The sequence below is a fragment of the Electrophorus electricus genome, chromosome 5, assembly GCF_041902795.1.
Source record: "Electrophorus electricus isolate QZ-2024a chromosome 5, ASM4190279v1, whole genome shotgun sequence".
In the NCBI taxonomy this organism is placed as follows: domain Eukaryota; kingdom Metazoa; phylum Chordata; class Actinopteri; order Gymnotiformes; family Gymnotidae; genus Electrophorus; species Electrophorus electricus.
In genome coordinates, this window is record NC_137501.1 from 13,289,031 (window position 1) to 13,305,000 (window position 15,970).

Consider the following 15,970-nt stretch of genomic DNA (forward strand, 5'->3'; position numbering starts at 1 on the left):
ATGTTCGTCGTCCCGACGAGCGTGTATTAATAGCCAGGGGCAGGGTGCCGTCGCTCCGAAGGTTGATGTAGTTGCTGTGGCCTTTCTCGCTGGTGGAGTTAATTAAGTGTAAAATGGGTGGAGTCGGGAGGGGGCCTGATTTAGGTGGGGTTGGCTCCGACGCTCCACGCTGGTAAGCCTGGTAAAAATCCTTCAACTCTAGTGCCAAGCCAGATGAAGGCTTGCCTTCTCCACAGGTCTGGGATCTGCTCCGTCAATCCAGACCCTAGCATAGCTATTATAAGGCTTATTGCATGATACTGACCTCAGGTCAGTGTATGAGAGGCCATGTCTCTCTGCAGCGGATACCTGGCCAGTAGCTGCTGGTCCGAGCCCAAAGATGCTGTCAGTTTTACTGGCCTTTGCCTGTGTATTCCATAATGCTAACACTGTTCTGGGGTCAGTGTGGGTGACTAATGTGGTTATCCAGTGATGTGGTTATCCCATAATATCCCTTGCTGTGCTCTGTTCCCAGATCAGGGGATTTTCTCTGCTGGAGTGCTTAGCTCATAGTCATGTGTGGAGAGGAGATACTGTTTGGAAACCGAATCAGGCATAAAAATTCATAATCTGCCCTGCTTCAATATGCCCCTCCCCTTTAGCACCACCCCATCAGCTACACCCCATTCAGCTCCTTGCTTTCAACTCCTACCCTTTAGCCACTCCCCTTCTGTCCCTCCCCTTTAGCCACACCCATTCAGCCCCTCCCCTTCAGCCACGTCTCATCAAACTGGGCTGCATAAGAGCTGAGAAAACAGTGCAAGATCTGGTGCCAGGCGTTTGTTTTTTCCAAATCCACATTAACAAACTCACAGTGACACCACAGAGAGCGAGTGAGAGAGAATAAATTATAGTATGAGGCAAAGTAAGGAAAGAGAAGAAAGGAGTGAGAGATCAGGAGAACTCGCCCATCTTCCAGATGGTCGCTACCTGGGTGAGACGTCGCTCTTCGACGGTGTCGTCGCAATAGGTATTGATCAGTCCACGGGTATTCAACCGCGTAACAGGACTAATATCTCAGAACACGTGAAGGCCAGGTTAAATCACAACCCTAAAGGTACAGGTACCTCAGACACGCCCCAGGGCAGGATTGGGTTGTAACGAAGTAAGATGCGTTACCGCTACATGTTACGTAATCAGACTAAAAACCAGTAACGGTATTCGAACGGCTGTTTAAGCGTTTGAAATGTGTACCGGACGTTGTGTTCTCACCCAGATTGCGTTGTTGATCCTTTACTTACATCTTAAATTTCATTGTAAATTCTGACTGGAAACGTGTGTGAAGTTTAAATCTTAATCGATTCAGGCATTTTGTTGCTTTCATAGACGCACGCGACTTGGTCGATCGTGAAAACAGTGTTCCGTGCGGACGCTCGATGATGTCGTAAACACCGGATTTTTTTCAACGTTAACATGACATTTGGACCTTGTCGGCAGTGCTGAATTGCTGGGGAAGGGACACGGCTATGTGGACACCTTTTACACATCTCAAGTTATTCGTGAGTCTACGAAGAGAGAGCAGGCGTGTTGGCACTGGACGGAACCAGGGATCCGAAACAGACTGTTGCTTTACGGTCATCGTTTGCATTGGATTACAGACCGATTTTAATAATTAATCAGCAATCTGTAAGGGTCCCCCCCCCAGATTAGTCTTCTCAACCCTGTTAATCAGTTAACCCGCATTAACTATGCAATTAACTAGCGGGAATGACAAAATCCATAACCGGATCCGGCTGTGAAGTTCGAACTCTCTACGCTAATTAGCCTATAAATTTGACGGAATGTTACCAAATATCCACTTTCGTCTGTTTGGTTTGAGTTTAGCGGGTATGGTTAATCAGCTGACTGCACGGATCTGCAAAACGGCTGACGCCGGCCATCGCGAGCGAGTTGTAATTTAGTGGCGAGGAAAAGTCGATTAAGCCCTTCACTTGTAAAGAGCACGCGCAGCGCGTGAGTTTGTGAAGAGGAGTCATAAATCTTTCCCGAGCACGAGAGAGGCCGGTGCATCCGCTGTGAGCGCGTGTCCAGATTTCTCTTGGTCCTCTTTTTTTTTTTGCACTGTCAGATGTAGCTTCTCTAATTGATCACGGTTTGCCAGCTGGTGGAGGACGGAGCCAGCTCGTCCGGAAAAGAGCACGGGACATCCTGTTAATGCACTCTAGAGAGAGACGCTGCCCGTGCATGGACACGTGAAGGGGACACGTTGGATAGAAGTGAGAACTGCCTGTGTTTCAGACTCCACATTGTTTAGACTAAAATCCACTCTCCTCATATGTGTTATAAAGGATGCATCTACGTTAAACTCAAGTCTAACGAATCCCAACATCTTTCAAACTACTTCACCACAACAAAGCCCGATTCTTGCGACCATTACTAACCGGGATATCAGAGGAAATGCGCGCCTTCAACGGACCTCACACATGCCACACAGCATTGGGACTGCGAGGAGGGACGCGCGCTCTGTAACGATTCATTATGCCATCAAAGGACGCCCAGAACACCGGGAAGGAGAGAGTGCGCGAGCGGGAGCGAAAGCGCCGAGATCACTGCGTTTAAACGGAGCCCCGGTCAACGATGAGCGGGTTTATTCCGTTGTCTCCCTCTCTCCCGTGTCTCTGCCGCAGGTTCAGAATTACAGCCTAGGATCCGGACTCGGTTAACTAGAGTTCAAACATTCCTTTAGATAAACGCGCGGTCTTGTGCGCGGTTAGTTAAGTGGTAATTAAGATAAGACGGAGCGTTGATTCCAAATGCTCCGATGATGAATAACTTAAAAGAAAATGCAACTTTCCATCCGCTTAGTCGTGTACGAACAAAGGCACGCGTGGAGAGAGGGACCGGAGTGGAAGGCAGACCGGTTCGTGCCGATGTGCAGACCCTCACGCAGCGGCTGTCGTTACCGGTTTTTGAACACGCTAACCGTGAACCGGGTCTTCCGCGGCTTTTCCGTTCATCGGGGCAGCCGTCGCACCATATCGGTCACAGCTCGAGAACAGGCTCGGTCCGAGGTTGGCGCAACTTGCACACAGCTTTATTGAAATGCACCCCACGCGCACAAAATCCGACACTCCACCGCAGCACTGGTAACGAGCAGCGAGCCTCAACAGAGAATCCATCTGCGCGAGCCGCGCAAACCTTCCCCGACCCCCCCCCGGAAAAAAAAACAAAAAAAACAAAACCGGACGACGTACCTTCAGCGCCTCGATGTCCAGCGATGCCGCCCGTTCCATTCAGATAAGAAAGTCGTAGCAAAGTTGTGTAATCTAGACTTGTCGTTCCCCGGTGAAAGTCAGCCAAGTCCTCCGAGCCGCGGCGGCGGGTTCCGTCTGTCTCATACTCACGATTCCCGCGTGATCGGAAACACGGCCGGGCAGTATCGCTGCTCCCGCTCAGCTGTAGGCAGGTCCCACGCGGCAGGCGAAACGGCGAGAACGGAACGTGTTTAATAATCGCGTCGGTTCGGTCTCTCCCGCTGGCGCTCCCCTCCGACGGGAAACTAATTCCGTTACCGCGCGCCCATGATGCCTCCTATACGGAGCGAACGACGGGCCGAGCTGCTGCGCCCCGGTGAGTCGGGTCCTCAGGCATCCTCATGCGGCAGTTTTAAAGAAATTCAGTTCGCTCGAGACGAGGAACGGCACCCGGTGGAATCCGGTTTAGTGGCGTCTCTGAGGACAAAGTCTACGTCCGCTCGTGCCGAGCCCCGCCAAAAAAAAAAAACACCCCAAAAGCGCTCCGCGGAGAACCACACGGCGCTCGTGGAGTCACGGTGCAGTGCCTCGCTTTGAAGTGATCTCCGTCTGAATTCGGTCTCTCTGTGTTTGGGAGCGCGAGGGTCTGGGAGGGAGGGAGGGAGGGAGGGAGGGAGGGAGAGAGAGATAGAGAAGAAGGGGGAGCGCTTCCTCCTCCGCGCGGATGAGTGCTAGCTAAGTGAGTTGAGCGCGTGGACTTCTCTGGACGCGCGGTCCCTCTTCGACGGCGTCGTCGGTCACCAGGTGACTGTACGGCCCCCGTGGCACGCACCCTAAGGACGCGCCAGCTGTTCTGCCGGCCATTCTCCGGGGTCCTAAAGCCACGGAGAGGCAGAAATATAAGCACTCCGTTCGGTTAGCGCGCGGATCTGCAGTGCTATTTAAGTTTTAATTCGCGTGAGTGGGTATGTTGCATTTCAAGCGCTTGCTGACCCCTCATATACGTACAAACACGCACGCGCGCTAGCTCAAACAAACCGATTACAAACTGAATATGATTAATCTCGGTTCATGTTATGTGTAGAAATGATTGCGACATTCAAGCTTAATTGCTTCGGAGGCCGGTGGTACGAAGCAAATGGGAGAATTCTGGAATGTTCGCTCTGTGGGTATAAACGGAGAAACCACGGCGTTGTAGCAGAGATCATTGTTATAACTGCCGCGCTCGCGCCGAGGGCTCTTCTTTCCTTTCGCTTTTTTTGCGTTTAGTCACTTCGTAATTAATCATTTCTTGGCACGCGCTTTTATGCGCGCACCTGACCTCGAGTGAGCACGGCGTGCCAGCACCGATGACGTCAACTCCCAGACCGGAGCGAGATTGAACCGCTCGCTGTAAAGGGAGCCGGAGACGCGACAGGTCCTGCCTGTGTGTCCTAGAAGTGTATGCGCGTGCGTGTCCCACCTCCGTGCTCAGATTCTTTCCCCTGTGTATTTATATTTGTCGGCGAGTCAAGGAGAGGGAGTGAGAGTGATAGGCCTGCAAGTTTCCGTATAATGTCCTAAATAAATGGAATGGATGCATCACCCTAAATCACGGACCTGACTTGGCTGCGATCCCGTGGTCACGTGCGGAAGGGAGCCATAGCTATGTTCGCCAGTCGCGCCACCTGCGCCTCTGAGTTGGGGAGTGTGTTTTTAACACTGAGACAAGAAACCAGACAAGCAAAGAGAAAGAGATCAGCGCCCATTACACTTACCCTCGTGCAGGTGTCTACATATTACCGTTTGTAAAAACTGCCTTTTCGCCTCTCTCAGATCTTCCTATTCGTGTCCAAGCCACGCCCAGACCCCGCCTCCCACAGGTGTAGGGGCGGGGCTTCATCCCCAGCCAACACTGTCCGACAGGACTAACCTCCGCTTCTGCTATCTCGTGCAGCACGCGGGTCTCCAGCGCAACTATCATATTGAGCGTGAGCTGCAAATTACCTTTACGCCGCGTGACGGAGCAGACTCACGCTGAGCGGTTCAGCACTCGGTCACCCGCGTGGTTAGATCATTCTCAGCGCGAGCTGATCAGGAAACGTCGATATGTCCCGAGATCCGCGTCTGGATCCGCTGAGCCTGTCACGGCGCTTCCGCGCTACGACGCGAGGCTCTTCTTGGGCCATAAGTCATCTGAGTTCTAACGCATGTAATGCTCTTCACGACTCATTGACTTTAGTAGTTATGCATCTCATTGTCCGATTACACGCACACACACACTCAATCAGGCCAAGCAAACAGAGTATGCCAGTTATAACATTTAACATTCAGACAGTTTAATGACTTGGGGTGCTTATCTCTGAATACTTTCACACCACTTTAAACAGCCTTGTGCGCGAGCGCGCCCGCGCGCACGTCTGAGCGAAGCTAATTACTCTTGGCTCGTGACCCATCAAACTCTGCTCCGCGTGTAATCCATGAAACAACAAAGAAGGAAAATAAAGCTTTATCGACACACATCCTGCGACAGCCTCTTATTAGTGCGAGCAATGCAATAAAACATGTTAATAGATGCGAGTAGTCCGTGGGTTCCACAATACGTCTTTGTCTCTGTGGAAAGAGTTGCCTGTAACAGCCGCAGGCACGCCTCCTTAAACTCGGAAACGCCCCCTACTGGCAAGGAGGAGAGCTGCAAAAAAAAGAAGAAGGAGATTAGTAAAGATTACTAAATCTAATACGCATTTAATAAAAACAAGCAAACACAAACATCGTGTGTTTGCTTGTTTTATTAAATGCGTATTAGATTTAGTTTACTCTGTTCACAAGCACGAAATGTGGCGTATACAGCGTGTAGATGAATCGGTCGCAATTCCGAAAGTCAACAAACAAGTCAATCAGTAAATACAAATCTACATTCATTACGAAAACCGCAGCCACGACACACCTGTCTTCACTGATACAACGGTAAACGTCGCACACCTATCTTCAGCACCAAGATCGCATGCAGCGCATTTCCAAGAATCAGCCAACAGTCAACTGTTAGCGCAGCCAGCTCGCCATGTGTGGCGGCTGTGGCAAGGTAACAAAAGGTAAAATAAACTTCCACGTAAAAATGTAGCGGCTCGCACTTCACAAAACGTAGTGAAGTTTAAACAAAACTTTAAAATAACATTTTCTTTAAGAACGCGCCCTACGCTATCCTACCGCCCCTCAATACACGTGCCAGCCTCTTACTTATGGTGCGTAACATGGCCTTGGTGACATATCAAGGAAAAACGGCCTGGTTTATCGATGACAGTCCAGAACTACATTTCCCATGAACCAACGGCCTAGGCTGCGAACTCCTGATTGGTCAGGACCTTGTCCAATCATATTCGACATACGCTTTGTTGCGGTGAGAGAGCATCTTCCAGCATGGCGGTCCTATCCCGAGGGTTGTCGTTAAACCTGCCGTTCGGCTTATTATTCCTGGCTTTGCTGCTGTGTCTCCAGCTGGGCGGATGCCAGAAGAAAAAGGAGGTACATGTCTTTACACGAATAAGACCGATAGTGCGTTCCTTTAGCGCTTGTCGTTAAAAAAAAAAAACGGCGAAGGCGCTGTCCGATGGTGCTGGACGCCGGGGCCTGCGCACTCATCTTCCTCATCGCATCTTCGACACGATGGAAACGATATTCGGGTCGCACACCTGATCAGGTTAAGAAAGGCCGGGGAGGATTTCGGGCCATCTTGCCGTAGTAGCTTCCTTTACGAAGCTGGCCCTGTCGCACGCCTGACGATGCGCGATGTCTGAATCTGATATATCGCGATTATCAACTTGTTCATATTTCTTTTATTATTGCTGCTTAATCGAAGCGACTCGCGAAAACAAGCGAGGAAATTTCGTACATTGGTGTAATTATTTTTTAGGGTTTTTTTTTTTAAATGATGTGGCGAGCTGTCCGGTTTTATTAGCAGCGATTAAGCGATTTTAGGTGCCCTCGTGTAGCAGTGTCAGTATGTTGAGCTGTGAAATGTTCCGTGGGCCCGTGTGTGTCTGCGTCTGCTGCGTTCGCCGCGCCGCCGTTACTGTGTCGTCTTTTTGCGGTGTCGATAGTCGGGTGGGTGTGGGCGTGTCCGTACGTGTGTGTCGTTTAGAAAGGGGGCGCGTAGGGACGGTCTTGCCCAGCTCGGGTCGGACAGCCTGGTTTGTTGTCGTCTGCTTTATAGACTGATGATGTGATCCACAACGGTTTCCTGCACTTGATTTGTATTTCTCTGTGTTTTCGGTCTTTTTCTTTCAGTTCTCTCTTTTTCTCTCTGCCCTACGCTAAACGGGACTCCGAGGAGCCCGCGTAACCTGTGCGTTTATAAACCTGAACACACGAACCTAAACTGGCCAATGAATAGACCGGTATAAACCACAGATCGTAATAAAGTCACAGAATCAAACACACTTCGTAGTGAGATGTCGCCCCCGCCGCGACTGAACCGGGCGTGACTAGAGGTGGAAGGTTTTCCACATGCTACACACACACACACACACACTTGTCTTTCATCGTTCTGAAATCTCCGCTCTGTCCCGGGGCATTCAGAGGCCCGACACGCTCTCAGACGCGGCGGAGGGCGATCGATTTCCGGCTCGGGCCAGACGGATCAGCGGTTGGAGATCCTCGCAGAGGGTGCGGGCTCTGTCGGTCCAGACATCCTGTCTGCGGCCTACGCCGCATGGCAAAGGAAGCAGGAGGAATTTTGTTTTGTTTGTTTTGTTAAGGTGTCAAAAGGAAGGGGAGCACGGGAGTGAGGACAGGGGCAGGGACCGGTGTGAGGCAGAAAGGGTAGAAGCAGTGATGGGAGTCATCGCCATTGGCGCTTTGGCCCTGCTGTGTGCTGGAACGTATGTTAGCGGAGCGGTGTTGGAGCAACCCGGTGGGGAGACCCCATTGGAGACTGCTGGAGACTCTTAGCAGTCAAAGGAGAAGGAAGTTATTTCTGGATGAGGAACAAGCCGTATGTTTTTTCTCTCTCTCTCTCTCTCCCCCTGTGTTTTCTTCTCTGCCTGTGGTATGATGGGTCCGGGTGTGCGTACACGTGTGTGCGTGTGCACTTGTTTTTTGTGTGTGTGTGCTTGTCTGCACGTGTGTACTGGCACAAGGGTGTGTGATTGTAAGTGTGTGATTTTGTATGTGTGTGTGTGTGGATCAGAGAGCCATACAGTCATTATCTCCTCGCATCACAGCATGGAGAGGCAGACATGACTAAACAAGCTCCGCACCGTTCATGGCCGTGTCCTGTCAGTGGCTGCAGAGCTGCTGTGGTGTTGTTGGATTGTGAGCATTGATTTGGCCTGAAACCAGCGTCACACGAGCGGGTGCCGTTGGCACGGAAACGTCACCGAGCCAACGGCGAGCCGGTCTAAGGATCACACTGTCCCTACTCGCCTGTACCATTCTGCAACCAGCCTCCGTTAAACAGGAAAATTAGACCTCTAACACTTTCTCTCTCGCACACAAACACACACACACACTGTCTGAATGAGACATGAAAAATCTAGACAATAGCCAAAATAAAAGAATCAAAATGAGTTTCTGGCTTTTAGTTCTTGTAAAAAAACGTTAATGAACATTTGTGCTGAAGTAGTCACTGATTAGTGATTATACTCTAAAGCTGTGGAGAAAACTGAGAAAAGGTGTGTGTGTGTTTGTGGCTAATATCAGATCAGCTGCAGGTCTAAATCAGGTTAAACACATGGTGGTGCTTTGATCATTAGTGGCATGACTGAAAAGACAATGAACAGATATCAGTGGACAGAGGAGAGCAGGAAGACAGGCAGGCAGACAGACAGCTGAGCAGTTAGAGAGACAGGCAGACAGACAGCTGAGCAGATAGACAGGCATGCAGGCAGACAGACAGCTGAGCAGTTAGAGAGACAGGCAGACAGACAGCTGAGCAGTTAGAGAGACAGGCAGACAGACAGCTGAGCAGATAGACAGGCATGCAGGCAGACAGGCAGCTGAGCAGTTAGAGAGACAGGCAGACAGACAGCTGAGCAGATAGACAGGCATGCAGGCAGACAGGCAGCTGAGCAGTTAGACAGACAGGCATACAGACAGCTAAGCAGATAGACAGGCATGCAGGCCTGTGTGTGTGTGAGAGAGTGTTACGGCTGTGTACAATATATTTATAAGGTAATATCGTGAATACACTCTTATTGATACATGAATCAATACAGTCACAGCTATGTGAATGTGTGTGAAGGTGTCTGTGTTAAACAGACGTGTTCAGGTCTCAGAGTTGTGTTTCGTACAGTCACAGCTGTGTGTGTGTGCATGTGCGTGTGTGGGTGCCTGTGTTAAACAGACGTGTTCAGGTCTCAGAGTTGTGTTTCGTACAGTCACAGCTGTGTGTGTGTGCATGTGCGTGTGTGGGTGCCTGTGTTAAACAGACGTGTTCAGGTCTCAGAGTTGTGTTTCGTACAGTCACAGCTGTGTGTGTGTGCGTGTGTGGGTGCCTGTGTTAAACAGACGTGTTCAGGTCTCAGAGTTGTGTTTCGTAGTCACACCTGTGTGTGTGTGTGTGCGTGTGTGGGTGCCTGTGTTAAACAGACGTGTTCAGGTCTCAGAGTTGTGTTTCGTACAGTCACACCTGTGTGTGTGTGTGTGTGTGTGTGTGTGTGTGTGGTTGTGTGGGTGCCTGTGTTAAACAGACGTGTTCAGGTCTCAGAGGGACATCCTGTTGGAAGCTACTGGCTGCAGTTCTGTTTCCACTGTCTTTGCTTCTCTTTGTATTGGTACTCTGCGCTGACTAGAAGTCACTCCTGTAGTGTTACGTCACACCTCTGCGCTGGTCACTCCTGTAGTGTTACGTGACACCTCTGCGCTGGTCACTCCTGTAGTGTTACATGACACCTCTGCTCTGGTCACTCCTGTAGTGTTACCGGCTGGCGTTAGTGGGTTAGGCTGGGTTTAGTTCACAGGGGCTTGTTTAACACCCAGAGATCATTTCTGCAGTGCAGAAGGAGATGGCAGGTCCCAGATCAGCACTCTGGCTCCATACGACCCATGGCAGAGGAGGGAAACAAACCCCTACTGAAAGAGAGGGAGTTGGGAGAGAGAGAGATGGTGGTGGTGGTGTCAGCGTTTGGCAGGCGCTCTTATCCAGAGCGTTTTTTAGTATGACCGTGTAGACACCTGGGAATCGCACCTCCAACCTTGGTGCTGTGAGGAGTACTGGAGCTGCACTACCAGGTGAGCTGGAGGATGCCATAAAACAAGACAGAGGGAGATAGGCAAAGAAACACAGTGTGTGTGTGTGTGTGTGTGTGTGTGTGTGTGTGTGTGTGTGTGTGTGTGTGTGTAGGAGGTTCTGTTGCTTTGGCAAAACTTGATAAATGTTTCTAAAACATTCACTCTCCAGGAGGCCGCGTCGCGCCGTGCTGTCTCGTCTCGTCTCGTCTCGGCGAATGTCGTGCCATGTGGCGCCGTGTCCAGGTCTTTGTGTAGGGGCGGGTGGCGTACTGGAGCATGAGGAGGACAGGTGGAGAAGATGGAAGTTCTGGATGTAGCTGCTGGACCATCCCTCCACACTACAGAATGAGAATGAGAGAGACCCACATGATGAGTGTGGGTGCGTGTGTGTGTGGGTGTGGGTGTGAGTGTGTGGGTGCGTGTGTGTGTGAGTGTGGGTGTGTGTGAGGGTTTGGCCATTTTGTAAAGAGAAAGAAGATCAGGGCAGAATAAGACAGAGACAGAGGGAGGAGCAGGTGCACTCTGGGGTCAGTGTGTGTGTGTGTGTGTGTGTGTGTGTGTGTATGTGTGTGTGTGTGTGTGTGTGTGTAGTAGCTCTGGTAGTAATTGGGACTCAGTGATCTAAAACCTGTCAGACATGTTTTTTTTTTCCCCCTTTTACTTGCAATCAGGCAGAAGCTGTCAAACTGCAACACACACTCACACACACACACACACACACACACACACACACACATACACACTCACACACGCCTGCCCACACACACGCGTGCACATGCCCACACACACACACACACACACACACACACACACACACATACACACTCACACACGCCTGCCCACACACACGCGTGCACATGCCCACACACACACACACACACACACACACACACACACACACACACACACACACACATATCCATTTTAACATTGGGGTGTGATGCAGATTATTTGGAATAAGAACATTTCAAGGATTCCAAGCATGTACGTGTGTGTGTGTGTGTGTGTATGTGCGTGCTTGCATGTTAGTCTATGTGTGTGTGTGTGTGTGTGTGTGTGTGTGTGTGTGTGTGTGTGTGTGTGTGTGTGTGTAGTCATGCTTTTGTGGGGGGTTTTTTGTGTCTTTCTGAAAAAGACTGTTAAGAGTTGAAGAAATTGATGAGAAGCCTCAAGCTAAATTTTGAGAGAGAGAGAGAGAGAGAGATGGAGAGCTTGGCACTATGTTAACGAAGATGAAGAGGAGATTGAATAGGAAAGAGATTCATCACCCTCATAAAAAATCGTCTGTCTCTCTGTCCCTCTGTCTCTCTGACTGACGTCCATCATGGTCACTAATGAACCTCTGTATAGGTGAAGCACGTTTTGAACCCACTCTGTAACTCAGCGTGGAAGGAGGGGGTGGGGCTAATATACTCCACCCCTTCTCTGTAACTCAGGTGTGGAAGGAGGGGGCGTGGCTAATACACTCCACATGCTGACGCGTGTGCTGTCTGTCTAACCCGGGCACACGTGCGGAGACACGTCCCTACAGGCTGCACGTGTGACGGATTAGGAAGTGTCCTCTCGGGATTGTGCTGGTAGCAGATCTAGGTGATTTCAAAGACAACAGAAATTCAAATGGGAGAGACAGATGGATGGAGGGAGAGAGGGATGGAGGGAGAGAGGCTGGTGGCGAGAGCACAGAAATGGGGGTCATGCTCTCATTTTAGAAGATAAAGCATGTTGGATTGTTTTCTTTAACCACTGGCCTGAGACGTGTGTGTGTGTGTGTGTGTGTGTGTGTGTGCGCGCCTGAGTGACTGAGAAATCATTCAGCTCTGATCTGTGGTCACTTGCCTAAGAGAATTTTTTATCACATGCATTACTGCCGTCCTCTAAGTGTGTGTGCGCGTGTTACACTGCGAGGACGTGTGAGTGTGACGGTATACACGTGTGGACATGAGGACAGCTTTCTGGACAGCTGTGTGTTATGAGGGCCGTTTAGGATGAAATCTCGGAAACACTTGCACACTCTTAGAAAAAAATTAAGGATAAAATTTTAACTAAGAACATGGACATTGGACCAGTTAAGAGAGTTGAAACTCAGATTTCTCTCTTTAGATTGATGAGGCTTTGAGGTGTCTTCTACATGCGTGTGCGCGCACACACACACACACACACACACACACACACACACACACACACACACACACAGTCCCGTCTGCAATGCTGAATATTCATAAGGCTCATTTGAATGTTTACACCTATCAGTTGCAGTGTGTGTGAGAGAGAGAGACCGACAGGGAGAGAGACAGCGGAGCGCAAGAAAGACCAAGAGAGACAGATGGAGGAGACATACATACATACAGACAGACAGAGAGAGAGACAGACATCTATTTTGCATCCCTAAAGTAATAGAAGCAGTCTGAACTCTTCAGTGAACCCTTCAACTGAATTCAGGACGTTTCCTGAGATCTGGAACTAAGGGCTAGAAAAACTCATATACAGAACCCATATACAAAAATTCAGCTCCAGTAAGTACAGTGTGTGTGTGTGTGTGTGTGTGTGTGTGTGTGTGTGTGTGTGTGTGTGTGTGTGTGTGTGTGTGTGTGTGTGTGTGGGGGGGGAGTCTGGGGAAGTCGTGTTTAGTGTTCTACATGCCCACATAATGACCTTGATTATGAAGCACAATATCTCAGATTGTGAAAGTTTCACATATCAGATGATCCATATTCTTTAGAGTTTATCATTGAAATATCATACCAATCAAAGACAAATATTCACATGCTTTGTGGATTTTCACAGGTGTATAATTCAGTTTGGAATGCAGGTAATAATGATAATATCATTTCTATATTAAAATATCAGCATATTCAAAGAGTTAATGGACAGTAAAAATAACTGAATACAGCGCTGAGTTCTTCCAGCAGCACGGCAGAGTGACTCAGGGATGTATCTTAAGTCATGTTCTGTTTTCCATCGCTATAAAGGGCCTTGCAGCAGTCCCAGGCCTGATGACATCCCAGGCCTGATGATAGCGTAACTCCCAGATCGAGGCTTAAAGAAAAGCCCATGACTCTTAGACTGTTAGGGTCAACCTCTGGCAGTACTCCGAGTATGGCTAGGAAATATGGTATACGTTTTATATTTAGGTCTGGATTTTTTATTATTATTTTTTTTTTTTAAACGGATGAAAGAAAAAAAACCAAAACACAAAATAAAATTTGCATATAGACTTTTAGAACTGCAAAGAAACGGCCCAGTAATGCAAGCAGAGCATTCCAGAACAACGAGACCCCGACCGTCGCTCAGTCAGGCCGGGCCGCGTTCGGTAAAGTCTGGACGTCTTCCACCGATCCCCTCCGCTCAGAGTCTCGGTCCCTGTAGCTACTGGCCCTGCGCATACTTGGGCAAGAAAACATCCTTAACCTTTTCTCCCTCCTTTAGAAACGCCACAGAAGAGCCGACAACATTCTGCCCTTCCGGCCTGATGAAATGTGGTAGAGGAAAGTAAATCAGAAAACGAAACTAAAACACCTCCAATCTTTAAATTGTACCACCGGTCTTGCACGCTATCTAAACATTAGACACGTACTTGAAAGAAAACTTCAACAAGACATAGAACAGACCACAGTCTTGAAGCTGAAAGGGATGCATACCATGCAACCCAAATAGCTGGATAAATATTGCGAAATATAAGATGAAATGCATTTTTCATTTTGTGTCTAAAATACCATTGGATGATGGATACATCCTTTCAACATTTTTTATAACAAAAGATGCCTTCAGTTTGCTTTGTGACTTTGACTTTAATAACCATGTTGTTCTACTGGGAGAGATGATGTCAGACTCTCCATCGCCATGAAAACTGCCTCAGCTCTGCAGAAGTTCAGTAAAGATGTTTTTAAAATGACCTCCTTTCTAGTATGCATACAAAGCCAAAAATGGACCAGCCCCTTCATACATGAGGTCAATGGCCAAAGCTTTATCCTTACCTTGAGAGCCTCAAGTACAGCTCAGTTTTAAATACCATGCTTCAAGTCTTATGGAGGACGAGCATGGAGACTGATTTCTGCTCCAAGATGGTTGAATGAGCTTCCGCTTGCTGCCTGGACAGCAGAGTCCCTTGCAGTTTTCAAACGCAGACTGAAGACCCATCTATTCATGGAATATTTCAATGAGCACTGATCTTGCACCTATGTTGACTAACTGAAACGATAATACTTATTGTTGGGTATTGTTTATTGTTTATTGCACTTATCCTTGTTTAATAGAGACCTTATGTATTTTGTACTTCTAGGTATCATTGATTCCTGTATTTCTACAGCATTCTAGTTCATTGGTATCTTGGACTCTAACCTACTGTACTGGCTAGGATGTATTCTATGAGTAAATGACAAAGCACTTTTGTAAGTCACTCTGGATAAGATTGTCTGCCAAATGCCGTAAATGTAAATGTCTTGTCTGGACGCTGCCTCGGTGGTGTGGTGCGGCAACACTCACTGGGACACCCAAACACTTGGATGTTGTTTTTGTAGCATTATCCTCGCTTGCGCATGTTTGTAAAACTTTATCTCCCTTTGATCTCCACATTTCAAGCTTTCCTTCAGATTAACTGGTTGACCAACGGAACTAGAAGTAAAGGGATTTTTAATTCAGAAAAGATCAACGTTATCAATGATTCATAAGTAGAGGCCGATTGTAAGACAGCTGTGGTCTCGTTAAGACAACATCTTTCATCTGTAGAAGCTTCCAGAACACAGGGACTGAATCCTCATCTTTTCACCATTTTTTAGTGATTTGTTTCACAGAATATTTTCTTACATAAAACCAATATCACTTTAAATTAATTGATTTTGAGGGTCAGTCTTTAAAATTAAAACATGCCAAAATATCAAAGTGTAATTTGTAGTCCAGACAAATCTGATGACTTATAAGGGCTTGAATAGACACCTTATCATAGAACGTTCTGGAAGTTTCAAAGATGGTTACAGGTAGAGTTACAAGGTAGCTGATTCAATGACTGTTATGCTAAAATTATCTTTAAGTATTATATTATGTATTTTAAATATTTGATTTGTTTCTCTCTGCTCCTTGTTAATGAGGGGGGAAAAAAACCCTGATTCCTGCAGAACCCCTAGGGGAAAAATGGATATTGTGTTACTTCTCATGTATCATAAAAATAAGGTAAGGGAGAGGGGGTGGTATGCCCCGGAGAGGGAGTGGTATGCCCCGGAGAGGGGGAGAGGCGGTGGTATGCCTGGGAGAGGGGGTGGTATGCCCCGGAGAGGGGGTGGTATGCCCCGGAGAGGGGGAGAGGGGGTGGTATGCCTGGGAGAGGGGGTGGTATGCCCCGGAGAGGGGGTGGTATGCCCCGGATTGGGGGAGAGGTTTGATGAAGGTTTTTTCCGTCACTTCCTGATCCTTTTAAACTTGTTAGTTTGAAAATGTTACATACACATTTCTTCTTTTCCTCATCACTTAACTGAATTAGTTTCTTACTCATTTATTCATCTGTTTATTTATGCGTCTCACTGGTTATCTCACTTCTA

General features: G+C 48.3%; 2 protein-coding genes across 5 annotated transcripts in view; one reads left to right on the plus strand and one right to left on the minus strand.

Moving 5' to 3' along the window:
- The window catches only part of sgcz (sarcoglycan zeta), a 146,811-nt gene extending 142,954 nt beyond the window's left edge, over nucleotides 1–3,857 (minus strand). Inside the window, 1 exon segment of the mRNA XM_081714217.1 lies at nucleotides 3,234–3,857. Coding sequence (XP_081570343.1) covers nucleotides 3,234–3,272 — 39 coding nt within the window. The 5' untranslated portion in view covers nucleotides 3,273–3,857.
- Nucleotides 3,858–6,603: 2,746 nt separating this feature from the next.
- Nucleotides 6,604–15,970, plus strand: part of tusc3 (tumor suppressor candidate 3) — a 41,983-nt gene continuing 32,616 nt past the window's right edge. For all 4 annotated transcript variants that reach the window (XM_035530383.2, XM_081714219.1, XM_081714220.1 and 1 more), the window contains exon 1: nucleotides 6,604–6,734. In XM_035530383.2, the coding sequence (XP_035386276.1) occupies nucleotides 6,630–6,734 (105 nt within the window). In that variant the 5' untranslated portion in view covers nucleotides 6,604–6,629. The remainder of the gene's footprint in view (nucleotides 6,735–15,970) is intronic.